Below are 26,985 nucleotides of genomic sequence, written 5' to 3' on the forward strand. Positions count from 1 at the left end.
AGTGACCATGGTGGCGGCGGCGGCGGCGGCGCAGGCCCTCTCGGGCGCGCGGCGGCTGCGGCTCTTCCTCTCCACGCTGAAGCCCGGGGTCCACGTTCCCCAGGCTGAGCCCGTGGCTGCGTTCAGGTAATGGCGTCGCTCCCCTTCGGGAGCCCCCGCGTCGTTGTCCGCGCGCTCGGGGCGGCGTGAGGGGAGCCGCTGGCCAGGGGCCGGGCTGAGGACACGCATGGTCATGGCCTCCCCGGCCCCTTGCCCTTTAACCCGTGACCCGAGCGCGGGCGGCGGGGCGGTGCGCTGGGCCGAAGTGCGGCGCCGGGAGCGGCGAGGGTCCGGCGGTGGGAGACCCTCGCTCCCGGCCCGCGTTCCGCGCAGCCCTTCACGCCTGCGGGCAGTGCTCGCGCGCGCTCCTGTCAGGCCAGCCTGGCAGTGCCTGCGCCCCATCAGCTCTCGGAGTCGCGGGGCCCAAGGCCCTGGGTCTCCTTCGCCCCGCTTGCCCGCCTCGAGCTTTAATGTTCAGAAGAATCACCTCGGGAAGTGGGGAGATGGCTCCCCGAGGTGCTGAGGGCACAGGTTGTGGAGACGCCCAGGAATCTGCCTTTCTGTCTTGTGACATGCCCTCCCGCACAGGCTTTGTCTCTGACCCACAGTCTTAAAAGTGGGTGCTGTCGGTCTCAAGGGAGAGTGCGCAGGATATGCGGTTGGAGCAGCGTGAAGCTTGATTTACTTTATTTCCTGCGCACCTGCGCGCACACACACACACACACCCCACCCCACCCCCCACACCCCCACCCCCCACACACCCCTGGTGCTGGGTCAGTTCCACTCATGACTAGGAAGATACCTGGCCTTCAGAACCTCACCTGTTGGGAAGCTTCTCATTTGGAAGGAGAAAGGAGAGATCTGACCATGCAGCTCTGTAAGTCAACGTTGAAAAATGCCTATTTATCCAGTGTCCCATTTGCAGAAAGCGATTGAAATGGGGTTCCTGTGATGGCGCCAGTATCGGTTACGATAAGTTATTAAATGATTGCAAGAAGGCCCCGTCCACTTAGCAGTGCAAATCGTTCCTCCTAAAATATCTCTGAAAAACAGGTTTCTCTGGATTTTCAACTGCCGTTTTATAAATGCAGTTGCAAATTGATATGATCTGTGATGGGGAAAACAAGCAGTGGTGTTGGTTAATCCGGAAACAAGAAGGCAGTCCAGTGTTAAGTAGGCAAAAGCACTCCTGTAAGACCTTTGCTTCAGAACAGCAGGTGCCTAACCTACAATTGAGTTGCATTCCAAAACCTTCCCTGTAAGTCTGCTGTTTGGAACTCTGACTCTTTGTATTTCATAATCTGCAAAGTGGTTTATCCCAGGGCCTGGGCAGGAAAGCCTTTTCCACCTGAAATTGTGTGTTACGTGCATTTACAATATTAATAACTTTACAGAACCTAACAGCCTGCCTGAAGAGAGATGTTTTCCAGTCCAACCTGGGGATGCTCTGTCTGAGCATCAGAGACCCGCCTTCCCCTGGCGCCTGCCCTCACCTTCTGTCCAGCAGTCAGGGTGAATGTGGCCCCGGTGCCTAGCCCCGCTGGGGACTCTGTTCAGCCGGGAGGTTACAGAAGAAGCACCAACAGGAGCAAGTTACTTACCCTCTCTAAGCCTCGTGCCCTGCAGAATTGTTCTGAGGGTTTGAGACAATGAGCGTAAAAGGCCTGGGACATAATAGGAGTTAAGTAATTAGTAGTTACAATTAATAATGATACAAATATGAATATCTAAATAATAATACAGTGTATAGAAGATGTAAAAATAAGTCCTCCAAATTCATGTTAATCCAAGCCCTGGGCATCGCTAATGCTTTATTGTAGCTAATGGTTACTTTGGAAAAAATGTACAAAAGAAATAGCTGAACATACAAGGTACAGAGAATATGGAGGACTTATTAGGTGGCCCCCATTTTAATTCCTAAGCAAAGTGTGACATTCCAGGTGTCGACATTCAGGCGCTCATTTTGGCTTTGCAAGTTACCAGCAGAGTGACTGGGGCCAGTTACCTAAGCTCTATTCCTCATCGGTAAAATTAGGTTGAGTCTAATGTGCATCACACAGCAAAATGAATGAGATAAGTAAGCTCTTATCAGAGGACATTATCTAGTTTAACAATTAAACTGTATGTTAGTTCTAGTTTAATTCTTTGCCCCAGATGGTTACATTCTTGCCTGCTCCCACAGGGATCTCTCCCTCCTGACGGGAGGGAGCAGCTCAGCCCCCTCATCAGGAAGTACTTGCTGTTGTATTGCTCCTGACCCCCTTCCCTTCCACAAACTTGCTTGTCCGGCCTCCCAAAAGGAGGGATTCCAGGACAAAAGTGAGGCAGGATCTGGGCTCTTCTGGCTGAGCATGCCTTCCTGCAGGCTGTTTTTAAAAAAGGAGACAGGATTTTTCTCTCCTCTAAGAAATTAACTCAATACAAACTTTCTCAACCTCGGTTGTCTATTGGAGTCTCTTGGAGAACTTAAAAACTACAGATGCCTGGGTACCAGCCCAGAGATTTTGATTTAACGCAGCTTGGGCATCTGGAGATTTGAAGGTTTGCCAGATGATTCAAATCTAAGTTTGAGTCCCACTGGTATAGTGGGGGCAGGAAATGCTCTCATAAAAGGGGCCGAGCGTGTAGCTGTGTAGGTGTTGCTGCGGGTGTGGTGAACGTGTTGTCTGCTGCGCGCACCCCAGTGTCTCCTCATACTTGGCAAAGTGTGTAGTACTGCTGGTTGCAGATTGAACTGTCTTCCCTGCCGCCTCCCAGGCAACATGGAGCACCCAGCCCAAAGTAGGGGTTCAGGATATACGTGAACGAGTGAATAATATTTCAGAGTTTCGGTGTTTTAGAAAGCACATGCCACGGCTCTACCCCAGAATTACTGAGTGGGTCTCCCAGGATTGTCCCAGGCAGGTGTTTTGTTTTTTTTTTTTTGCGGTACACAGGCCTCTCACTGTTGTGGCCTCTCCTGTCGTGGAGCACAGGCTCTGGACGCGTAGGCTCAGCAGCCATGGCCCACGGGCCCAGCCTCTCCGCGGCATGTGGGATCTTCCTGGACCGGGGCACGAACCCGTGTCCCCTGCATCGGCAGGCGTACTCTCAACCACTGCACCACCAGGGAAGCCCCAGGCAGGTGTATTTTTAACTCCACAGGTGATTGTAATGAACACATCTGCTTAAGAACACCTGGGTTAGAGAAGTGATTAATGGGAGGGAGAAATTGATAGCCCAAGAGAAAGGGGTTCATTTTTCTTTAAGTTTTCTATCTATCCTTTTTCCTACCTGACAGTTTGGAAAATTTGGTGTCTTGAATGGGGTTCAAAGTGATGAGCCCATGTCAGGGCCATTCCAAGGCCTGGGCTCTGCAGCCTGCTTTTGTCTCAGCGCTCTTTTAACAATGTTATCGGAGGCCTGACTCATCTGAGAGCCCTTTGATAAGCTGGAGGGAAAATGCAACACTCCTTTCAAGTATATTTATGTGGAAGATCATTCAATAACTATTATTTTTTCAAATAAAACTTTTTTCTTATGTTTGAAATTGATTTGCTTTTGTACACGAACAGTTTTCTGTCCTGTTTCCCCAACCTGGGGATGGATGCAAGGTTTTGGGATTCTCCAGTAACCCCAGGGGTAGACTGGTGGATAATGGCAGTTCCCTCAGGTGTGACGACAGACAAGGTGTTGGTGACAGAACGCCAGGCACATTTCCTGCCCGATAGCCTGGCTGCAAACCCCTTCCCCACTTGGCCCCAACCTTTGCTCCCTCTCCGCCCCCGTGCTCTTGCCAGGCTGAGCTTGCCCGGTCCCCACGTGTGTCCCCAACCCCTGGGCCTTTGGTCATGCCATTTCTTCTTGTACAAGCACTCTCCCCATCACATTCTTTCTTCAGAGTTGTACCCATCTTGGAAGTTCATCTCAGATGCTGCTTTTTCAGTCTGTTCCAGGTACCTCCACCCAAGCCTGATAGAATCTCTCCATCTCTCTGAAGCCACCTTCAAAGTCCTCCGCCCTAGTAACCCTTCCCTGCCATTGAGCTCCCATCACGCCCAATTCTGGACTGCCAGGTTTTATCTCTATCTTCTTAGGCAGCCAGAAGAATGTGGGATGGGGATAATTAGAAGAAAAGAAATTTGGAATGGGGAATCAAAACACCAATATGGCAGAGCACAGAGGGAAGTCCAAGGCCTTTGGCTGGAGAGACTTCGGACTGGCCACGAAAGGGAAGCCCGTGTGAGCCCGACCCTGGAGGGGTACAGGCCTGAGAGCCAGCAGCCCCTGGGTGTGAAACCCAGTGGCTCAGACCTCGAGAGAGATGGGGGGGGCCTCATTATACATGACGTCTTCACGGTGCAAAATGCCTCTTCAAGCATGTCCTTCACACTGCTGGGAAGGGGGCCTCTCGAGAACCTGGAGGGCACGAGGAGTGATAGAGGTGCACAGTCTCCCTTAGCTGAGCTGAGCGAGCGCTGGGCACCTGTGTCTGTCTGGGGAGCTGCCTCGTTTCCTGTGCTGAACGCAGGCGTCTGACAGCTTCTCCCCTCCCTGAGGGTGTGCAGACGACGCTTCCTCTTGCCGATGAATGGATGTAAACCATGTTTCCTGAAATGACTCTGTCAGTGGAGCCTTATTCGCCTTTATCTTGATTCTGGAGCTGTGCGAGGAGCAGGATGTTACTCACAAGTAACAGCAGGGTCTGTGCGACACGACCATGGCTCAGTGCTGCTATTATTGCTCCTCCCGTAATATTTCTGAGGATGACGAGCTCGTATCAGTAGTTATGTCAGGCCTTACTACCACTCAGGTCTGTCACATTTTTCCAGAAGTTGTGTGTTGAGACTCGATGTGCCTGTATCTGGCACATTTGTCCCAGCATCTGTCCTGGCACGCCTTTCCGTCCCTTCCGCGTGTCCCGCAGCCATCTGGGGAGTTGATGGGAGGCTCCTAGGGCCTGATGCAGGGCCCTGTATGTGCCGTGTTGGTGTGCACCCTCACGTTGCCATCCTGGAGCTTCCGCGAGAGCAGTTGAGGACGCTGCCCAGGGCAGAGCCCCTGGGGTGGCACACGGTTAGATGCTGCAGCGTGGGAGGTCTTGGGCCAGGGAGGGCTGGCGTGGGGAGGGCTTTGATATGGACCTGCCTATCTAACAGTCAACGCAGAAACATTTCAACATCTTAAAACCAGTCTGGCCACATTGGTGCAGACGGGCATTCCTGACCAGGGGGCCCTCATGTGGCTGGCTGGAGAATGGAGAGGCCAGATGCCTACAGGACAGCCTCGGGATCAGGGCCTTCCCCCTGGACCCTGAGACCAGCCTCATCCTTGGGAACGCCACCAATGCAGCTTAAGGTCCGGCTGCCTCCTCTGGACCTGCTGAGGCCTAGACGAGTGGCTCCAGGGTCTGTGCTGGTGCCCACCTGGCATTCCACGGCGGGGGCTCCCACATCAGCCTGCACCTTGGCACCCCAGCGTGGGCCTGTAGGGTGGCCTGTGTGGCCATTGACTTCAGCAGGCCTCTCGGTGCCTCTGTGGGATAAGCCCTGAGCTGGTGCTGTAGGATGTTCAAACATGGAGACGCAGCCCAGATCTGCAGTGTGGTGGGGAGGAGACACACGGGTCCCTTTTTAGGTCTGGAAGACTGAAGCATGTATCAGGATAATCCGAGGGACCTGGGGAGGGCGCTGCAGGCGATTCGCGTATAAAAGCCTGGCTCTGTCCTCACATTTGTGCTGCTCAGTAGTTTTCCTCTGGGGATGGGGCTTTTCTCTTCCAGCTCCTCTGTGACCTCGGCCAAAGTGGCTGTGAACGGCGTCCACCTGCACTACCTGCGGACTGGAGGTGGAGAGCACGCGGTCCTGCTGCTCCCAGGAATGTTGGGTCTGGAGGTTTTTACCGAATGCTCTGCATGCTGTGTCATCTGTGCTGCGTTCACAATCCCAGTTGCCCAGGCTTGATGATTAACTTTAGTGCTTTGCTGAGATGCTTTAAGTAATACTTGCTACAGTCAGTTTTAGGTGATGTAGAAAGATACCTTTCTACTTTATGCAGTTTTTATTCCTTTAAATACCCAGTTTTCTCCCATGCAAGTCCAACACTGTGTAGTTGCTTACAACTTAGGGGGATGACGGGTCAAGGAAAGCATTGTGGGAAGAAGGGATGGGTGAAGGAAGGAGATGAGTGGGTGACCAGCAGCCCAGTTTGCCTGGAATTGAGGGGTTCCAGGATGTGAGAGTTCTGCTGCTCAAAGTTGGACTGATTGCCCTGTTGTACTTGACTATATGTTCAGCTAAGATCAGAGCTAAGAACAAAACTGGGCTTAAAGACTTTTTGAAGGTCGGAATTAGTTTGGCATGAACGGAGCGTGGTAAAGCCAGGTGGGTTGCAATCTCCTCTTATAGATGAGTAGTTTAGATGTAGAAAGTTCGGGGTGGGGGAGAATTTCCAGTGATCCCAGGGCATCTCAAATTTGGTTTTAAGGGTTTTAGTATTGTTTTATTTTTAATTTAGTTAAGTAATCCCAGTATATACTTATTTCCTTATGATTTGCTTCCTTCTCTTAAAAGTAAAATGCTAAAATTTTTCAGTCACATGATGGTTCAGCTCGATGTAGCCTCAGCTGATAGTGGCACTGTTGTAGCTATTGAGGCGTCTCTGTCCAGATAGTATTTAGTATCTTTTTCCCTTGAGCTGTTGTAATGGAGGACCATATTTACTCCAATGGCTGACGTAGAGCTAAAGCAATGAACAGTTTGCCATTGTTTCAGTATTGCTGTCATTATCCAGGTATAAAAAGCTTTTGGCAATTTAGTTTTTGCTTGTGTAAAACATTAACCTGATTCAAAAATCGAACAGCAAGTTTCTCCCCTAAACTACTGTCCCCCAGCACGCAGTTCCCCTACCCACGGGCAACCAGTGTTGATGTGTTTCTGTCTCAGGTATCATATATCGGTAACTATTCCTTAAAGTCATTTCATTAAGGTTTTAGTATTCAAATGGTCTTTGCACTGGTCTTCAAATGTATACCTGTGTGCCAGGTATTATTGTTTCTGCAATTGGTCTTTAGTTACACTGTTGCCTTTTCCCACCTTCTCACCTCCTGCCCCTCTTTCAGCACAGTTCCCTGGAAGACCCTCCAGTTCAGTGATCATGAGAGAAGCTTGAGATGTCAGAGCAGTAGACGTGTGCTGGAAATCCAGTTACGTTTTCAGCTTGGGTTTTCTGGGTGATTTACCTGATGCTGAGGAAGGTATATCTTGTCAGGAAGAGTGACATCATCATCCTTGATGACATTAAATGATCCTGCAGCATTGAAAGACATTTTCTAATAATTGCCCGTTTATTAAGCGAGATGTTTAGTATCCATTTGTGACCTGAGCTGTGAGTCCCCAGAAATCAAGCAGAGCTTAGAAATGAGATGCTGACTTGCCCTTGGACTGGGCTCCTTGGGAGTCTGGCCTTCCACACTGTGTGGACCACACAAGACACGCCTGCCTGTGCACGCGGTGGCCGTGACCGTGTGGGCAGGCTGGGGGCTGCCGGTCAGGCGCCGCCGGCCTGAGAACGTGGCTCTACTTGCTAACACGCTGGTTCATACAGTTGTCATGAAACAAACTAACTTGATTTCTTCCCTCCACACCCTTCCCTCCCCCCTCATTTCAGTGTTTTAGTTTAATTTTCTGGTTTCTAGTTATAACCATAAAATAAAACCTTCAGGGCTATTCACATTAGCTTAGTAAAAGACATCTGGGATTTTAGAATTCTGCTTTGAATGACTAGGATCAAATCTCATTAATGTGTCTACACATATTATTAAGAGCTCTCTCATTTGTAACAGTCATTTTTTAAAAAAAGAAAGAAAAAATAACCCAGAAGCATGTTGTATCAGTAAGTTTATTTCTATGCAGTTTCATGATTTTTTTTTTTTTAATAAAAAGCACGAATAAGCTGAAGACAGATCAAACGTGCTGAAATGATACAGGACCAAATGAAAGATCAGGGCCTCTGTCCTTCTCATAGTAGCCACTGGGGGGAGGTGGGGGGGAGGTCTGAACTCCAGCAGGAAAGGAAGCTGCTTTGCTGGTTACAGCTGAGGTCTAACTTTGAGTAGAAACTATAGTTACTTTAAGTTTGTAGTTGTTTCTGCTTCTGATGTAGTGTGCTTGAGACAATGAAAGCATTTACTGGAGTGTAACCAAGTGACTGCTTTTAGGAAGTGGAGAGACTGATTTTGGACCTCAGATTGAGAACCTGAATAAGAAGCTCTTCACGGTGGTTGCCTGGGATCCCCGAGGGTACGGACATTCCAGACCCCCAGATCGAGATTTCCCAGTAGAATTTTTTGAAAGGGATGCAAAAGATGCTGTTGATTTGATGAAGGTGGGTCTCTTAGGCAAGAGCCCAGAGGAGGAGGGTGGCTGGGCCTGTCTTCATTTATTTTGTTTTTGTTTGTTGTTTCTTCAAGGGTAATACCACGTTACTCCTATAGAGAATTCAGGGTTCAAATGGGTATAAAGAGGAAAACAGATATATCAAACAAGCTAACTATTTAGAGGTACTGCTACCAAGACTTTGAGGCTCTACCTTTCTGGGCAATCTTATTACATGTATAAGCACACAGTTCTGTATGGATGGCATCCTACTATACCTAATGATTTTCCAGCTTACTGTTCATTGAACAGTTGATCAAGGAGTTACTTCCATGCCAATAAATACAAATTTACTTCAGTTTTATAATAGGCACTTAGTATTCTGTTGTATGGATACACTGTGTCTTAACCCCCCTCTCCTGATGGTAGCTAAATCATCTCTAAGTTGCCTTGTGTGTGTGTGTGTGTGTGCGTGTGCGTGTGTGCGTGCGCGTGTGTGCGTGCATGCAATTATACATGGAAGTGTGGTGAACATTGTGTTGTGCATGGAAGTTGTGGCGCTCATGTTTTGCTATTGCAGACAGTGCTGGTGTGGACTTCCTGGACCTGTCCTGGTACATGTGTGTGAGAGCTCCGTGCACATTTAGGAGATGACTTGCTGAGTGGCGGGAGATGCAGATATTCATTCTACAAGATAGTGCCAAAGTATTATCCACAGTAGTCACACCAATTTAGAGTCCCATCAGCAGGTGTCTTGGACTGATACTCGTTACTTCTTTAAATTTCCCCAGTCATTCGGTGTTTACTTCTCGCCAGCATCTCTGAGATGCTCATCTTCCCTGTCAAACACATTCTTGGAGCCTGGCTGATCACCCGAAGATCAGTGTAACCACCATCATTCTTTCCCGGCCTTCCTGTAGCCAGTTCTTCCCATAGTTGCAGTCAGTGGCTTTACCAGATGCAGCGACTGTCCTGTTTCCCTCTCTGATCTGCATACCTGTCCTCAAAGTCTTCGCTCAGACCTGCACGGACGCACACACGTTGTCACGTCCAAGTACAGCTGATCTCCACTGTTTCTGGTTCCTTGAGACTTTATCCAACCAGAAGATGTAGTCCCCTCATCATTCAAAACAGTACTATGTACTTAGTTTTTATGACCATCATATTTGCACCACAACTAATTGAGAGAAGCATTTATGTCGTCAAATGGTGGACTCTAGGATTTTTCTTTAATGGCCAGTTGACACTCCACACACCACAGCTGTGTCGATTCTGATACTTGAGGATGATCAAGCTCTCTCCGCGGCGAGGAGCCATGACCTGTGCATTTCGTGGTATTTGTCACAGATGCTGAAGTTTAAGAAGGTCTCTTTGCTGGGGTGGAGTGATGGTGGGATAACAGCCCTCATTGCAGCTGCAAGATACCCGTCCTACATCAACAAGATGGTGATCTGGGGGGCCAACGCCTACGTGACCGACCAGGACGAGGAGATTTATCGGGGTAAGTCCCTCCACCTGGAGAGCAGCCTCCCCTCCCCCGACCTTTCTCAGGCCTTGTTTTGATGTGAGTCGACAAATCATGTCTCATCCGTTTCCTCGGCTGTAATGTGGGAAGGTGGTGAGTTCTCAGGAGAGTAATGCCATTTAACTAGTCTGTATTTTCAAGTTTCCTATTTCCAGAAGTGACACTTCATATGAGTCAGGAAAAGGCTAATAAGTAAAGTTCGTATTTACATTTCCTGCTGTGATAGTGACCCTCAAGGAAGGAGGGGGTTGACATGAAGTGTTACTTACAGGCTCATTTCAAGTAGTGAGTGTGGAAGGGAACATTGTATTCAAACGTGAACCCGCATACTTTGATAAAGAATCGTTGTGCTAGTCACACTTTTTAAGGTTGTCCTTCAAGCTTATCTCTGAGGATTTTTAGAGACGGGGAACAGGGGCTGGCAGAGTGCAGCCCGTGGGCAGACCTGGCCCACTGCCTGTTGGTGTCAAGCTGAGGCTCTGGTAGAGGGGACCAGCGCTGTGACTGCTGGGGACCCAGAGGGGTGCTTGCCTCCAGCCTGGGCTTGCTACCCAGGCCTGTACTGGGGGCCTCCTCGCCCACCAGGCGTTCCAGCTGTGGCAACTCAGGAGTCGTGGCGCCCCCAGCAAGCTGCCCAGATTGAGAGCACTGGGCTCGCGGGACGAGAGGAGGGCGCACTGAGGTCTGGGGGCCCCTGGGGCGAAAGTGCAACTGACTGAGGCTTCCCCCACTTTCCTGGCTCCAGCCTTCGGCCCCTCTGTTTCTCTTCAGGAGGCGACAGCAGGTGTGTGGGTGATGACGCCCGGCCCTGCCGTGGCTTCCCTCCTGCGTCGCCACTGCTCCTGAGGCTCCATTGCCCCAATTTGTCAGCGTGTTTTCTTAACAGAACTAAGAAACAAAACCCTCCTCGGGAAGGCCTCCTCACCGAGGCGGACATCCCGTCGTTTACTTCCGCTCCTTCTTAAATGTGTTATAAGGTAATACACTTTAAAATATGTATTTTAGCATATATCTTATATAATAGGATATATACTATAAAACAATGTGTATTTATAAAACAAATATTTTATATACTTAATTTTATATAAATAACACATACATGTATAGCATCTCTATAAATTAAATGTCGAACGTATAATAGATAATATTTTTATTTTGATTATTTCATAGCTGAAGTTTTAGTTTAACTGTATAATATTTGACCCATATAAGGCAACACCTGCGACGTGAATGGACCCACCAAGGAGCACAAGGTCAGTCACTGCTGGCCCGCGCGCTGCTTCCAGCCTGAGTTGTCCATCCATGTGCCGTCTTGAAGACACTATCGTCACATACATTCATATCCCTAAACGACACATAATTTAGTTTTATTTGTTTTTGAGCTAAACAGGGTGCCTTCATACTATATGGCATTTTCTGTGACTCACTTTTTACACATAGTTTTCTTAGAACGCCGTTTCTGAGGTTCGTTCGTGACGTTGCTGTGTGGCGTTCTGTTGGGCACACCTGTTGCACTTTATCCTCCCTCTCTTTCCTCCTAGTGTTGCTGTGAGCATCCTTGTGTGCGTGCTCGGCGTGTGAGCAGACCTCCCTGGGGAGGATGCCCGTGCTGGGGCGGCTGCGCCGTGCTTGCAGATGTGCCCTTTCAGGTGGCAGATCATTTTCCAGCAAAAGAAGCTTACACTTCCACCACCTTAGCTTAGATCCTCAACAGGAACTTGGAACTATCAGAGCTCTTAATTCTGGCCAAATGGGTGTAAGATGGTATTTTATCGGAGGTCTTAATTTGCATTTTCCTGTTACTAATGAAATTGAGAATCTTTTCATGTGTTTATGCACCACTGGGGTTTCTTCTTTTGCATTTTACCTATTTGTGTCTTTTTACTGGTTTTGAAATTTTTATTGTGTAATATATGATACATGTAAATAACACAGTATGTTTCACAGGTGTATGTTAGGAAGTGTAACAACAGAACCAGCACCCAGGAGACCCCACCCAACTCAAGCATAGAGCACTTCTGATATGAGCACAATGTTATTGATGTGCAGTGTTACTTTGTTTTTTGGTTTTTAGTAACCTGATTACTAACTCCTTGCTGGTTAGTCATTGTGTTAGTAGTTGTGCTACCAGTGTGTGACTTGTCTTTTTGCTTTCTTTCTGGACAGAACTATTTAATTTTCGTGTGAGGAAATGGTACAATGTTTTATTTTCTCATTGCCTTGGTGAGTTTTTAGTTGAGGCATAAATGACCTGTAACGTTGAGCTGCTCTTACGTTTGCCGACGCGTCTGTCAGCTCTTTGCTCACCTTTCTTCCTTCCCCCTCACATGTCCCTTCTAAGGCCCTCTCTCTTCTCCCTGAAATTGTTCTTCAGAAGTTCTTTAAGGGCAGGTCCGGTAATAGTCAACTCAGCTCTTACTTAAAAATGTTTATTTCACGCGCACTCTTGAAACACGGTTTGGCTATAAGTACAGAAATAGAAGTGGAAGCGCATCTTCTCTGCTGTTCTGGCGTCTTCTGCCTTCCGTACCTGCTGTGTGGGTCTGACTGTCCTTCCTTTGGAGTGATATGTCTGATCTCTGGCCCTTTTTCAGATTTTCTCTTTTTCTTTGGTACACTTCTGTTTTACTACCCCGTGTTGGATTTCTTTTTGTTTATCCTATTTGGGCTACATTTAACTTTTGTCTGGATTCTTTTATCAGTTCTGAGACACACTGTCACCTGCTGATTCCCTCTGACAGTAAGTCCACTTCCCCCCAACACATTCCCCCTCTTGTCCCTCCTCCCTCTCCTCCTTTGGGGACTGATTGAACTTTGTAGACTGAGCATTTCCATCTCCCCGTTTCTGTTCATCTCTGTGTCTCTGTGTGTAGGGCTCTGCATAATTTCTTAAGCTTTCTCTTCCAATTTTCTAGTTGTTTCGTTATCTTTACAAAGATTCTGATTGGCTTGTGGTCTTTTTTTTTTTTTTTTTTTTTTTTGCGGTACACGGGCCTCTCACTGTTGTGGCCTCTCCCACCGCGGAGCACAGGCTCCGGACGCGCAGGCTCAGCGGCCATGGCTCACGGGCCCAACCGCTCCGCGGCATGTGGAATCTTCCCGGACCGGGTCACGAACCCGCGTCCCCTGCGTCGGCAGGCGGACTCTCAACCACTGCGCCACCAGGGAAGCCCGCCTTGTGATCTTTGATGAGGAGTGGATATTTGCTTACTCTTAATCTGAAAACAAACAAAAAAGACAGTGAGCATAAGTTGAGAACACTTTCCTTCAGAGAGGATGTCCATTTGCTCCTCTTGGGAACTATGGATGGTACCAGGTTGGGACCATTTCCATCTCAGGTTCAGCTGTGTCCTCCCTTCGCCAGCCAACAGTCACCTTCCCCTGAAGCAACCCTGCCTTTGAGTGGTCTTACCACTCTTTGCTCTGTTTTCAGGGTTCTCTTACACACAGACACACACACACACACGCATACACACACACACACATACACACTCTAGTTTCCATCAATTACTGCAAACTCCAGCAGTGCAACAAAAATTATATATTATGAAAGAGCTAGTTGTTCCACTGCAAGAGGGCCTTCCCGAGGATGTGGTCTGCTACACAGCCAAGGGCAGAGCCATCTCTGGGGCATTTCTCACGGGCCGTCTTCATGCCGTCGTGCCAGCCCCTCTCTCCTCTTCCTTCTTCCCAGGTCTCCTGCCACCTCTTCATTTTCTGGCTTCTTCTCTGCATCTCCCCACCAACCCCGCCCTTGACCCCATCTGGAGTCTTCTCAGTTTTGTGCAGAGCAGTTCAGCGTCCTCAGCCTCTGGACTCAACCCTGGGCGTCCGTCTGCGGGTTCAGAAGAGTGAGCAAGTGAAAGGCAGGCACTGTCTCTATCAGGGTCAGCCTGCCTCAGACGGCAGTTCACTTTAAAGGTGGCTTTTAGCCGTTATTTCCTTTCTTAACAGAGAGTCATCTGTAATATAGTTTGTAGTTAGTAGTTACACCCATGTGCCTTCAGTGGCAGAAATTAGAATGAATGATGTGTGTGCATTTCTCAACGTACATAAATGCAGTTCAGAAAAAACTCCTGTTATAAATAATGTCATTTTCACTTAGATGACCCTAATTAGGGGAATGTCTGCTTTTATCTTATACCTTTAACAGAAAGCATTAATTTTAGATCAATTTCATTCACTTGGTAAGAATCTACTGGTCCCTCTTTTGTGCCTGAGGGCCACAGTGGGGGACAAAACAAAGCAAAACCCCACACACAGAGCTCACATCTTGGTGGGGACCCAGCACTTGGCCCTCACCACGGACACAGAAGCCACTGAAAGTGACCAGCCCTGAGCAGAGTGATGGAGGGCAGGGTCGGGGAAGGCCTGGCCGACCTGGGTGAAGCCAGCGTGAGCCACGTGGAGACTGGGGGAACACTGCCAGCTGGCAGGACAGCCAGTGCCACAGCTCTGAGTGCACTGCGCTTGGAGTATTTACAGATGAACTCTAGTCTGAGACTAAACCCATTCTTGCCCACACATCTGTCTTTCAGGTATCCGAGACGTGTCTAAATGGAGTGAGAGAACAAGAAAGCCTCTGGAAGCCCTCTATGGGTTCGACTACTTGGCCAGAACCTGTGAAAAGTGGGTGGATGGCATAAAGCAGTTTAAGCATCTTCCAGATGGTAGGTTACGTGAGCTATTCAACGGTCCCTTTGCTCATTAGAGAGGCTGCTTGAGTCCCCCAGATGCTCGAGGATTCCTCGGGGATTAACGCGCTCGCCCACTGTCCTTCCACAGTGATGTGTGAACAGAGGGTGCTGGTGATCGTGTACAATGCGAGTTCTTGTGTGATAGACCCGCCTTGCACCAGAGACAGACCATGCGCACAAAGGGTCACATTGTTGAGTCTCTCGTAGCAGACTGTTCTTTTTCCTCCGAATCCTTTGTGTGTATGATGGCAAAATCATTCTCCAGAAGCCTCAGATACTCTTCACTTTCTAATTCCAGGATGGGTAATTAGAAAACAGACACCAGATTTTCTCTTTTTCACATTTAGAGGTGCACCCCACTACATCTTCTGTTACTAGGACAGAAAAGGAGGGATTCTCTGTCATGACCTTCAGCCCCAGAAGAATTAGTATGAGGAAGAAAGTATTCAGTCCTTTCCCAAGTTCCGAGCTAAGTTGTGTCACTTTAGCTGTGACAGATGTCTTCCTGTCTTTATCTGAAAAATTAACATGGTTTCCAATAACAGGAAGAATTGACATCCTGAAGAGAAATTCTGAATTAAAGTCTATTTTTTATAGCTATTTACATTTGTAGTCTCTCACTTTTCTAATTGCTAAAAGAATCGAGACTAGGTAAGATCTAATCTTGAAGCACATTCAGTTACAAAATTGTTGTGATTCAGGTACCAGTTTGGTCTATTCAGTAATCATTTCCAGAATGAGTCATCTGTCAAAACTTTCATAATGAGAAGGACATTTGGAAATGTTACTTTTTTGGTTTAAGTTCAAAATAGCAAGTATATCCTTTTCAAATGCAGTATCCACCCATAGAAACAGGTCCTTGAAATGTATTTCAGGAGAATGAAAAGACAACTACAGACTGGGAGAAAATATTTGCTAAAGGACTTGTATCCAAATATACAAAAAACTCTTAAAACTGAACAATAAGAAAACAACCCGAATAAAAGATGGGCCAGACAACAACGAGATCCCACTGTACACCTCTTAGAGTAGCCACACAGAGGAATTTTAGGACAGTGAAAATGCTCTGTATAATATCATCATTGCATCCACGTCATTATGCATTTGTTCAGACCCACCAAATGTGTCCACCAAGACTGTGTGCCCGGGGAATACCCCGGACTCAGGGAGGTGATGGGGCGTCCGTGCAGGTTCATCTGTTGTAAGAAGTGTCTGACGGGGTATCGACGATGGAGGAGGTTGTGCGTGTGTGGGGTTAGGGGTACGTGGGAGCTCTCTGCCTCCCACTCAGTCCTGCTGTAACCCTGAAACTAAAAAATGCAGTGTATTAAAGAGGGAAAGTGAGGGAGAAAGTGTCATGACACAGAGAATCTGGAAATGTATGAATCGTCTACGGCAAGGCTGTTAACAAACTTATCTCCCCTCAGTACTGATTCCTCTGACAGGAGCCCTTGTCTTGTACGCGAGGCTATGGCTGCTCAGTTCAGTTTCGGGATTGAGCGCCAGATCTGGAGTCAGGCCCGGGGGTGGAGTCTGGCTTTGCCACGTGGCTGCCGTTTGAGTGGGTTCAGGCAGGTCGCTTAGCCTCTCTGAGCAGCAGTTCCGGGTCTGTGAACTGGAGATACTGGGAACTACCCCAGGAAGCTGCTGGGAGGATGATATACGTGAGGTGAGGTGTTTTTATACATACACACGTGTATATAAGGTAGGTGAGGTTTTGTATACTATGTGAGGTTACATACGTGAGGTTTTATATATATATTCCACGTGAGGTTGTACATGTGAGGCTTCATGTGTATACTCACACGTGAGGTTCCGTACGCGCGGCTTTGGTACAGTACCAGCTCCAGGGTGAGTGCTCAGGAAAAGGTTAACCGCTACTACTGTAAAAGTACTTGAGTTACGAGCAGTTGTGCTACTGTACGAGTTAAAGCCTGGACCTCCTGTGGCTCACGGGTGCCGAGTCACTGGGACGGCTCCTGACACGCGGGGTGGGCTCGGGAACACTGGCGTTAATCGCCACGGGGCTGCTCAGTGGCGGGTGCGGCCCCCCCAGGGCCAGCAGGCAGTGACCCCCACCCAAGAGGAGGGAGGAGCCACTGCCTGGACAGCACCCAGGGACCCCGGCTTTCTCAGGGCAGCTGGGGAGGACAGGGCTAGCTCTGGGGTGCCTGCTGGGAGCAGGGCACCGCCTCTTAGCGGTACAGCCACCCCGGGGATGTATGATTGTCCCTGACCAACCGAGAGAGGCCAAAAAACTCATGGAGTTAGGGCACCCCCAAGATTTCCCCAGCAGGAAATGGCAGGACAGGAAGTGGAACCTGACTTGTGCCATGTGAGCCTTAGAAATGCTGCCACACATCAGGGTGAGAGCCTCTGTCAGGGGTGTTGGGGCGGGACGGATGGACAGCAGCTTCTGCACAGCTGCAGTTGTATCTTCATCGTGAGGGACACAGGCTTGAGGGCCAGAGGGCCCCACTGAAGACACTATTTCACGGGAGGAGCTTTTCAGGTAGCAAGCACCTACCATCGTTTGGCAGACAGCGAACGGCCCCACGTAATATAGAGACTTGTAGGGTTTTTGTTTGTTTTAACTACTGTTTTCATGAATTATAAATTTAAATCAGGCAAGAGTGCTTGTTCACTGGTAGAGCTTAAAAGAAAAAAGCCAGGAGAGAAACAGAAAAGGAAACCCAAAGAATGTCAGAGCTGGAAGGCACTCAGACCCCGACTGATCCAGGCCAGTCTCGTAGAGACAGATGCTAAGGGCGGGGGGTGGGGGTGGGGGAGGTTTGTCCGCGCTCTGCGCCTCCCCACCCCTAGGAGGGTCACGGGAAAACAGAGTCTCCGTGTCTTTCAGGTAACATCTGTCGGCACCTGCTGCCCCTGGTTCAGTGCCCCACCCTAATCGTGCACGGTGAGAAGGACCCTCTGGTCCCGAGCTTCCATGCCGACTTCATACACAAACACGTGAAGGGGTCACGGTGAGTCCAGCGTGAGCCAGCACTCTGCCCTGGGGGCTTGGGAGGTAACCGGGAGAAGCTCTAGGAAGAGAAGCAGCATGAGGGTTGGGTTTTTCAGGTGCATCCCGCCCGAGAGGAGGGATTTTTGTCCCGTGTGAACCAACAGTCCTGCTGTATTTAGGGAACAGGGGGCCAAGGAGCCCTGGCATCCGAGGGCAGGAGCTCTGAGGGCTGCAGCACATCAGCCTAAACAGTCACCTATCATTTGGGAACTTTCGTTATAAAAGCACTACTCACCCAGTAAAGAAGGTTTGTAAAATCAAAAGAAGACAGCGATCGCCGTTGCTTGCCATCCATTTAAATGCCTCCATTAATAGCAGTTTTGTGCGCTACTCCTTTCTAGTTCTTTTAACATAGATAGTCATATTCAACTCTGATTCCTGCTTTTTTCCCCACTTAAAATTATGTTGTAAACTTTTCGTGTTATTTCAGCCTTAAATATGTACACATCAGAGGAGAACCTGTTATTCAGAATCACAAAACAGCAGCGTCTGCCAAGCCAGCTGTGTTGGTGGCCCATTCGATTAAATGGCAGAGACACATTCCTTGTCTGTGTAGCCCCGTTTCTGCCAGCCAGCCTGGGGACACCAGAGAACCTAATAAGACATGTCAGCAGAAATTCTGTTCTTCAATCCCATTTGTTTTTATATGGAACAGAAATTTATAATTTAAATACTTTGGCTGACACGGGAGCCAGCTTCTGCTGGTGCTTATATCAAGATGAAAATTCCACGTTGAGCAAGCTCAGAATTTCCTTGATATGCAGTGATGCACATCCTGAAGGAGAAAATGGGATGTGACCAGGAGCTGGTGGCCTGGCTTTGTTTTTTTTAAGCAAACCTACTGGAAAATAAACACCCAAGTGAGCCTTGATCCCTTCAGAGACTGTATATGAATTCCAGAGCTGCTGTCATTAGTCAGGACGTCTTTGGAATTGTACAGAATTCTTTGGAAATTGGCGTTGTTAGTGACCTAAGAACACCCTCCCACCCCCCCGCCCCCGCCCTGACCCTCCATGAGCCGATTCCGATGCCCTGCAGGCCAGCCCTGCCTGGTAGGTCAGCAGTGGTCCCTGAGCTGAGAGTCCCCACGGTCCAGCAGGGAGAGTAGAAACAGCTCCTCTACCTCCTAATCATACTAGTTATTCCGTGATCGATTTTAACAAATGTCTCAGAGAATTTTTAAATGTGGGAGACACGCTTCTTATTCTGCAGTAAAACAGCATTCCTACAATTCCTGTCTAATTCCTGTGTCCAAAGAGCATTTTATATTTAAAAGGCATTTCACATATGATTACATACTTCACAACAACCTTATGGGAAAAGATTTTGTCCCAATTTACAGATGAGAAAATCAAGGCTGAGACGTGTTAAGTAATCTTCCAAGGTTGCATGGCTAGTAAACGACAAATCCTGGGGTTTTTTCCTCCTAATACAGTGCGTTCCCCCACAGCACAGCTGCCTCTCATAAACATACTCTTACTTTAATATGATGGTAAGATGCCTGTGTTATATGCTTGCTGACCTGGTTAATTGTCTTCTAACTTCAGAAATGACAGGTTTTTGCACAGTGAGTCTCATGATAAATGCAGTGTGTCCCTTAGAGAGCCAGATTCAGTAAAAGTCTGCAGGAAAGTTTAATTTAGGAATTCTGCTCCAGACCCATCTCCTAGCAACAGGATACATCAATATGGGAGAAGAATATTCCCTTGCCATTCAGATGTTAATGGTTTTAGTACACTCTCTTATGGAAGGTCATTTTCTTAGAGCAGGATTCTTTGGAAAAAATGAGTTGAGAGTAAAGTGTTACACTTGCTCCCTTCCTCTGCCAGAAGAGCCCTTTATGTTGGGCGTGAACCTAAAACACGGTGGTTAATTCTGGACCCACAAAAAGAGGGTCGATTCCTTGAGCACCAAGGTCGCCCTCCGACTGTGCACAGGCCTCTCACCCCAGGGGGGCAACTCCGAGTGCAGGTGCTTCCGACGAACTTGGGGTTTCATTTCCCTGCCAGGTACATTTATGATTAAAGAATTAAAGGCACAAGTGTGTCGCTCAAAGATTGTACTACAAATAGATAATCAGGTGTGAAACGAATGCCTTTCTCTCCTGGAAGGGGGCCGAGCGCAGGGTGGGTGCTCAGCAGGCCCACTTCCTGCCTGTGGCAATTGTCTCTCTCTGTTCTTTTTGCTGGAGAAGAACCACAGCATCTCCTGGAGACAGAGACCTCAGAGATCACTCAAGTTCAGTGATTTTAGATTTTGTTTTTAGGCAGTTGAGCCCTTCCTCCTAACAAACTCTTCTGCAGAAGTCCCAGATACAAAGCATAAGATAGTGGTCGCTGTGATTTTCCCCCGCTCGGCCAGCCCTCCCTCCTAGATCGCACAGCACTGACACCGCCGCCTGCCTGTCTAGCCAGCCTCTGCTTGAGCGCCTCCAGTTGCCGAGCACGCCTGGTCCTCGGGGCCACCCAGCTTGCTGTCACAGTTGGCGCCGAGCAGAGCCTGCGCCCTTCGGACCCTTCGGGGCTGGCGTGGACGGGCCCCTGGAAGCAGAAGGGCTGATCTGGCTCAGGAGAGGGTGGGGCTTCACGGAGGGTGTGACCACCGCGCTGCAGTGGAGACACGGGGTGCTCGCCGTGCGTGGTCGTCAGCTCCGGCTGCTGTGACAAAGACCGCACACTGGGCGGCTGAAACTACGGACATTGAGGCCCTCACAGTCTAGAGGCTGGACGTCCAAGATCAGGGTGGCAAGGGGTTGGTCTGTCCTGAGGCCTTTCTCCTTGGTGTGCAGGTGCCACGTTCTCCCTGTGTCCTCACACGGTCGTCGCTCTGTGTGGGCATCTGTGTCCTGATCTCTTCTCATAAGGACACCCATCAGATTAGATTAGGGCCCACCTGTGTGACCTCACTTTAACATAATACCTCTTTAAAGACCTGATATCCAAGCACGGTCACGCTGAGGTACTGGGGTTAGGACTTCAACATGCGAACTGGGAGGCGCGGCTCAGCCCACAACAGTACGTTTCTGAGGAGGTTCTCAGATCTCAGAAATTGGGGGCCCAGCAGAGATCAGGATCTGGGTTCAGACCCGGCTACGCGTGACCAACCCCTTGCCCCTTCCCTGCCTGGCCAGGGCCACCCAGCCTCCGGGCACAGCTTGGCTGTCTCTTTCTGCTCCTCCACTTACCGTTCTGAGGCCACGCGGCCCCTTACTGGCACCTTACTAGCAGCAGCGAGCAGGCCATCCTCTGTCCCGGACGCGGTCTAGTTCGGCCTCAAAGCACTTGGTACACGGTGAAAGGAAGAATGCGAGCATTGCACGGCCACATCTGTGGGTGGCAGGGGTCCCTGAGTGGTGACTCAGGCCCGGAAAGTGTGTTGTGGAGTCCACCTGCAGGTTCTGGGGCCAGAGAACAGACCCGGAAGGAAGGACGAGGGCCGGAGTCCACGTGTGCAGAGAGGTGGGACCTTGGGCTCTGTGTGGGCCAGAGGGGAGGGGTGGGAAACGGAGTCGTGCCTGGAGACCAGAGTCAGGGTTTGGGGGCCCTGAGCAGCATTCGCAGCCGCGGTGGCTACAGCACAGCAGGGGCTCAGATGGACCGTGGGGCGGGGGGGGGGGGGCGGTGCTGGTGATGAATCGTGCCCGTAAGCAGGTGGACGTGTTTCTGTACCTCTGTTTCCTGTGTGTCACATGGGGATGGTGATGCCTGTCATCTCAGATAACTTTCTGAGGAATGAATGGGGATGTATGTGCACGTTCAGACGAATAAGAATTCGGCACACGGTAGCTGCCTTCATGGATGGAATGCTGGTGTGGGTGTAGGTGGTCTGGGGCCCAGGAGACAGCAGGGTAGAGCTCGATGGGCAGTCAGGCACATTGCCCTCGGTCAGCTGTACGTGTGCACACACACGTATTTATATATCGTATACATGTGTGGACATGTAATATATCTATAGTGAGAGAGGATTGATTTACTATGGGAGTAAGGCATTGGCTTGTGCAGCTACAGAGGCTGAGAAGTCCAAGATCTGCAGTCAGCAGCTGGAGGCCCAGGAGAGCTCATGCTGTGGTTCAGTCTGACTCTGAAGACCAGAGAACCAGAAAGAGCTGATGTTGCAGTGCGAGTCTGAAGGCAGGAAAAAGCCAGTGCCCCAGTTTGAAGACAGGCAGGAGGAGTTCCTCTTGCTCAGGAGAGGGCCAGCCGTTTGTGCTATTCGGGCCGTCAACTGATTGGATGAGGCCCACCCACGTGGGGAGGGCAGTCTGCTGTGCTCAGTCTGCTGATTCAGATGTGACTCTCATCCTGAAACACCCTCACACACACACCCAGAATCATGTCTGACCAAAGGCACCTGTGGCTCAGCCAAGTTGACACGTAAACCCAGCCCTGGCGGAGGGCAGCTGGCAGGAACTGTCCTCAGAGGTCTTGGCCTGGCGGTGGGAGCGCTAAGGGTGCCTGGGTTCCCCAGGTCGTGGGTCAGGTGCTGGCCTCTGTCTGATCACAGGAGGGAGGAGGGGCCTCGCTCTGCAGCTTCCTGGCCTTGTCCAGTCTGCCCAGCGGTGGGAAGATGGCCCCAGACCTCCAAGGTGAGCAGGGGGGTGGCGTGCCCCTGCGGGCGCGAAGTAAAACGGTCTTGTGCTGGCAGCAGGTTCGTTCCGGTTCCGTGGAGAGGGGGTCCGGCAGACACCGAAGGAAGGGGGACGCACCCCCCTCAGCTGCCCGGATGACCCTTCCCACCCCCTCCTCAGCTGCTGTTTCTAGTTCCTCCTCTCTGACTGCAGGCAGCTTAAGAACCACTTTAGGGCCAGGTTCCAGGATTAACTCCAAACAGGACCAGCCTCATCCTTACAAAGCCGGGTCCTGGTGTCTCACAGTGGGGGGAAGGGAGGGGCTCATCCTTTCTAGACAAATCTCACCCATGACATTTTCTAAAATCGTTTTTTTAACACCTTTATTGGAGTATAATTGCTTTACAATGGTGTGTTAGTTTCTGCTGTATAACAAAGTGAATCAGCTATACATACACGTATATCCCCATATCCCCTCCCTCTTGCGTCTCCCTCTCACCCTCCCTATTCCACCCCTCTAGGTGGTCACAGAGCACCAAGCTGATCTCCCTGTGCTATGCGGCTGCTTCCCACTAGCTATCTGTTTTACATTTGATAGTGTAAATATGTCCATGCCACTCTCTCACTTCGTCCCAGCTTTCCTTTCCCCCTGCTGTGTCCTCAAGTTCGTTCTCTACGTTTGCATCTTTATTCCTGTCCTGCCCCTAGGTTCATGAGAACCATTTTTATTTTAGATTCCATATATATGCGTTAGCATACGGTATTTGTTTTTCTCTTTCTGACTGACTTCACTCTGTATGACAGACTCTAGGTCCATCCACCTCACTACAAATAACTCAATTTTGTTTCTCTTTATGGCTGAGTAATATTCCATTGTGTATATGTGCCACATCTTCTTTATCCACTCATCTGTCGATGGACACTTAGGTTGCTTCCATGTCCTGGCTATTGTAGATAGAGCTGCAATGAACATTGTGGTACATGACTCTTTTTGAATTACGGTTTTCTCAGGGTCTATGCCCAGTAGTGGGATTGCTGGGTCGTATGGTAGTTCTATTTTTAGCTTTTTAAGGAACCTCCATACTGTTCTCCATAGTGGCTGTATCAATTTACATTCCCACCAACAGTGCAAGAGGGCTCCCTTTTCTCCACACCCTCTCCAGCATTTATTGTTTGTAGATTTTTTGATGATGGCCATTCTGACTGGTGTGAGGTGATACCTCATTGTAGTTTTGATTTGCATTTCTCTAATGATCAGTGATGTTGAGCATCCTTTCATGTGTTTGTTGGCCATCTGTATATCTTCTTTGGAGAAATGTCTTTAGGTCTTCTGCCCATTTTTGGATTGGATGGTTTGTTTTTTTGATATTGAGCTGTATGAGCTGCTTGTATATTTTGGAGATTAATCCTTTGTCAGTTGCTTCGTTTGCAAATATTTTCTCCCATTCTGAGAGTTGTCTTTTCGTCTTGTTTATGGTTTCCTTTGCTCTGCAAAAGCTTTTAAGTTTCATTAGGTCCCATTTATTTTCATTTCTCTAGGAGGTGGTTCAAAAAGGATCTTGCTGTGATTTATGCCATAGAGTGTCCTACCTACGTTTTCCTCTAAGAGTTTTATAGTGTCTGGCCTTACATTTAGGTCTAAAATCTCTTTAAGGTAAGAATTTTCCAATTGCGGTCGATTGTGGTCGCCAGCAAACGTAAATAAATTGTCTCCAAGTTGGAACATTTTGTTGATACGCTGTACATAACTGGAACCTTCATAACGACTTTCTTACATTGTGAAGCACAATACAGATAGAATAATGGACGAATAGCAAATGTGTATTAAGTGTCTACTGTGCGCCCAGAGATAATTTCATCTTCAGAATAACCCTCTGGGGTGGACACTGTTACTGTCCCCACTTTCCAGGTGAGCAGCTGCGGTTCAGGGAGATGCTGTCGCTTGCTGGTAAAGAGCCTACGTTGGTCAGACTGGGTTGTCTTGCCCCCATAATAGCCAGCGCCTTCAGCCTGTTTCTCCTTCGCCCACTCGCATGTAGGGAGCATCGTCCAAGGACTGTCCAGGAGAGGTGGAGGGAGACTAGAGGGACTTGAATTCCTCAGAAGGTCTAGAGTCACATTTCTTTTTCTAAAGGTGCTAAATGCAGTGAGGAACCTGCCCCAGCAAATAGGATCTAGCATCTACCCCCGAGGGGTCCATCCTCTCCAGCTGAGCCGTGTGTCTGGCAGTGGGGAATTTCCTACTCATTTTCCTGGAAAGTGTGATTGTTTGAACACCACTCTCCAGGAGCGCGTGATTTGATCCTTTGTTAAGTGGGTGAGAGTCTGGGTCAGCAGCAGTGGCCACGCTGCCTTGGCAGCCCCGTATTTACACCCGTCCGGGGCAGTGCTGCCCCAAGAGGAGCACATGTCAGGGATAGTGACCTCTGTATCAGACCTCAGGGAAGGCTGTGTTGAGGACCCCGAAATGACCCCAAGAGCTATCAAGGAGCAGAGCTGTCTTATTCATACCCTCATTTATCCATCTGTCTGTCCGTCCCTCTGTCTGCCCATCCTCAGTCCAGTGCAGTTCTGAATGTAGATGCCTCGGAGCAGGGCTCCCCTATTTTTAACGAGGGGCCCAGTTGTTATTTCCCGAGACTGAGATTACTACTGGGAGAACACAGACAGCACTGAGGCTAAAAGACGGGATCGCAGCTGCTGTCTCTCCTTCCTTCTTGGGCGTCTGAACAAATAATGGGAGTGGGTTGGCTCCCCACACAGGAGGACTTGCAGGTTTGGCAGGGTGGGTCTCTGTTTCAGAGTCCAGCTTGGTCCACGTTGGAAGGTGCAGGGTATCCCAGACATGCCCTTCTGTGACTGCCAGCATCCTCGGCAGTTGGTTCTTTTCTGTCTCCTGAGAACAGAGGCCGTGACTGTCCCTGTGAGCCCCGTCCCTCTGGAGGGCAGCTGGTCCCTTCTCTGGGGTGGTGCAGCTCATACTTCTTTTCTGAATAGCATTAACGTTGACTTGGAAATGCCCTGGTTATTGTTAATGGCGTTATTAACCTTCCCCAGGGCCTCAGAAAGATGCCAGCAACAGATCCTTCTTTCAAGCCAGTGATCTTGATAGTCTGGGTTCCCTCACACCCCCGCAGTCCCCGTGTGGTTGTTTGCAGGAGGCCCAGCATCGCACAGGGACAGCTCTGTTCCAAGCTCCCTCTTGCCATGCGTCCTCCCTCATGTTCACTGAGGTCCCTAGAGCTCTCAGCTCCCCACCCCGTGGAAAGCACAGAGAAGCAGGAAATGCAGTAACTGGCAGTTTGCCCCAGTGTAGTCCTTTTAACGTCTAACTATTGTGGACAGAACAAGTCAGACTTGTGCTTATATCCTAGAACCTTTAATTTGTTTAAAACTTATTGTCTGCACTTTTATAGCCAATAAATAGAATGTGTAACTCAGAAGTCTGCCTTTATTAAAGAAACTGCAGACCAGCCACATTTGACCAAAGCCCTGTTGAAAGGAAGAAGCCTCCCGAGGATGGTGAGGTGTCTTGACAGCTGCACAACCAAGGGCGGGTGGCTAATGCAGGTTCCTGCTACCCTCACAAGCTTCAGGAACATTTACTTACCCTTCGTCTGGTGGCTTGTGTGCAGACCTGCTCAATCCTCCAAAATGACGGGGTGATTTGGAACCTTGAACAACAGGCCTACGGGGGCTGTGAATTCTGGTTTGGGTTTTCCCACTACATAGATATTCCAAGAGGTTCCAATCCAGTGGATTCTGCACACTTCCTCTTTTTATCATCTTTCCAACCCTCTCTCTCAAAACCAATGTTATTAAAAAGATTTTTTTTCTTAGGTAACCACCAATTACATCTCCCACTCTGTCAGGTTTGCAGTCAAACTATTTCTTACCTGATTCAATTCCAAGCACAGTTGTGTGTGCTCTGTCACTGTTATGTCTCTCTTCTGGGACCATTCATAAGATGTACCTTACACTTTCTTCCTAATAGAGGTGATGGAAAAAAAACCAGGGCAGTTTCTCACTTGAGGTTTTCATGAAACAATAGGGAGGGTAACAGGTTTTTAGGTGATGTGCCGCTAACCATAATCTTTTTTTTTAGGTTGCATCTGATGCCAGAGGGCAAGCACAACCTGCATTTACGTTTTGCAGGTGAATTCAACAAGTTAGCGGAAGACTTCCTGCATTGACAGTGTCCCCGAGGACATGTGACCTGTGAATCCCGAGCCTGGGGCTTGAGCCTGGTGCTGCCTTGGAAACCCACCTGCGGGTCACCCCCCAGTTCACCTGCCTTTCCAGGCTCCCCGCACCTCCCCACAAACGGCTCCTAATCCAACAGCAATGATAAGCATCCTCTAGCTTTCATAGCTACAAAAATTAAACCTGATTTTTCAGTGTTGTTAATTTCTACCATTGTCTTAAAAAATAAATTGCTATCATGATTTACTTTACTTTCAGGTTAACGTTCAGTGAAGCATTTGTAGTGTTCACGACCGCTCCTCTAAGATGAGTTGAATTTACGCGGTGCCTTTTATCTGAGAGGTGCAAGCGTGCACTGGTCTTTGTATTCATCACATTGTTCACAGAGAAGTGGCTAAGCTGAAGACAGCCCTCGCCCGGGGCCCTGGATTCCACATGTTCTCGGGGTTGCTGCAACCATAGCAAGCCGAGGAGGAAGGTCGGCTTTGTCCCCAGATCTCTATCCACCTCCACACACCTGGGCTCCTTTCCTTGAATACTTTGGGTCAGTGAAGCTAAAAATATGCCTTCTGGTC

The 26,985-nt window shown here is 49.1% G+C and overlaps 1 protein-coding gene across 3 annotated transcripts; it reads left to right on the forward strand.

The window, feature by feature from the left end:
- BPHL (biphenyl hydrolase like) lies at positions 1–26,661 on the forward strand. 3 transcript variants are annotated; one of them, XM_082662976.1, is made up of 7 exons: positions 1–126; positions 5,801–5,904; positions 8,237–8,403; positions 9,741–9,894; positions 14,457–14,588; positions 17,476–17,599; positions 26,313–26,661. In XM_082662976.1, exons 1-7 carry the CDS (start codon positions 8–10, stop codon positions 26,398–26,400), a joined length of 888 nt encoding a protein of 295 aa, XP_082519102.1. In that variant the 5' UTR covers positions 1–7; the 3' UTR covers positions 26,401–26,661. The 3 variants fall into 3 exon arrangements, with proteins under 3 accessions (XP_082519102.1, XP_082519103.1, XP_082519104.1); XM_082662977.1 differs by having other exon boundaries at positions 5,801–5,899; positions 8,241–8,403; XM_082662978.1 differs by lacking the exon at positions 17,476–17,599.
- The last annotated feature ends 324 nt before the right edge of the window (positions 26,662–26,985 follow it).

Source organism: Grampus griseus (genome assembly GCF_964374135.1).
Source record: "Grampus griseus genome assembly, chromosome: 10".
NCBI classification, from domain to species: domain Eukaryota; kingdom Metazoa; phylum Chordata; class Mammalia; order Artiodactyla; family Delphinidae; genus Grampus; species Grampus griseus.

Excerpts from the sequence above, each read along its gene's own strand:
- BPHL (XM_082662976.1), top strand. The coding sequence starts at position 8 with ATGGTGGCGGCGGCGGCGGCGGCGCAGGCCCTCTCGGGCGCGCGGCGG. Across the intron at positions 127-5,800 it reads GAGCCCGTGGCTGCGTTCAG|CTCCTCTGTGACCTCGGCCA; the intron begins GTAATGGCGTCG and ends TTTCTCTTCCAG. Across the intron at positions 8,404-9,740 it reads ATGCTGTTGATTTGATGAAG|ATGCTGAAGTTTAAGAAGGT; the intron begins GTGGGTCTCTTA and ends TATTTGTCACAG.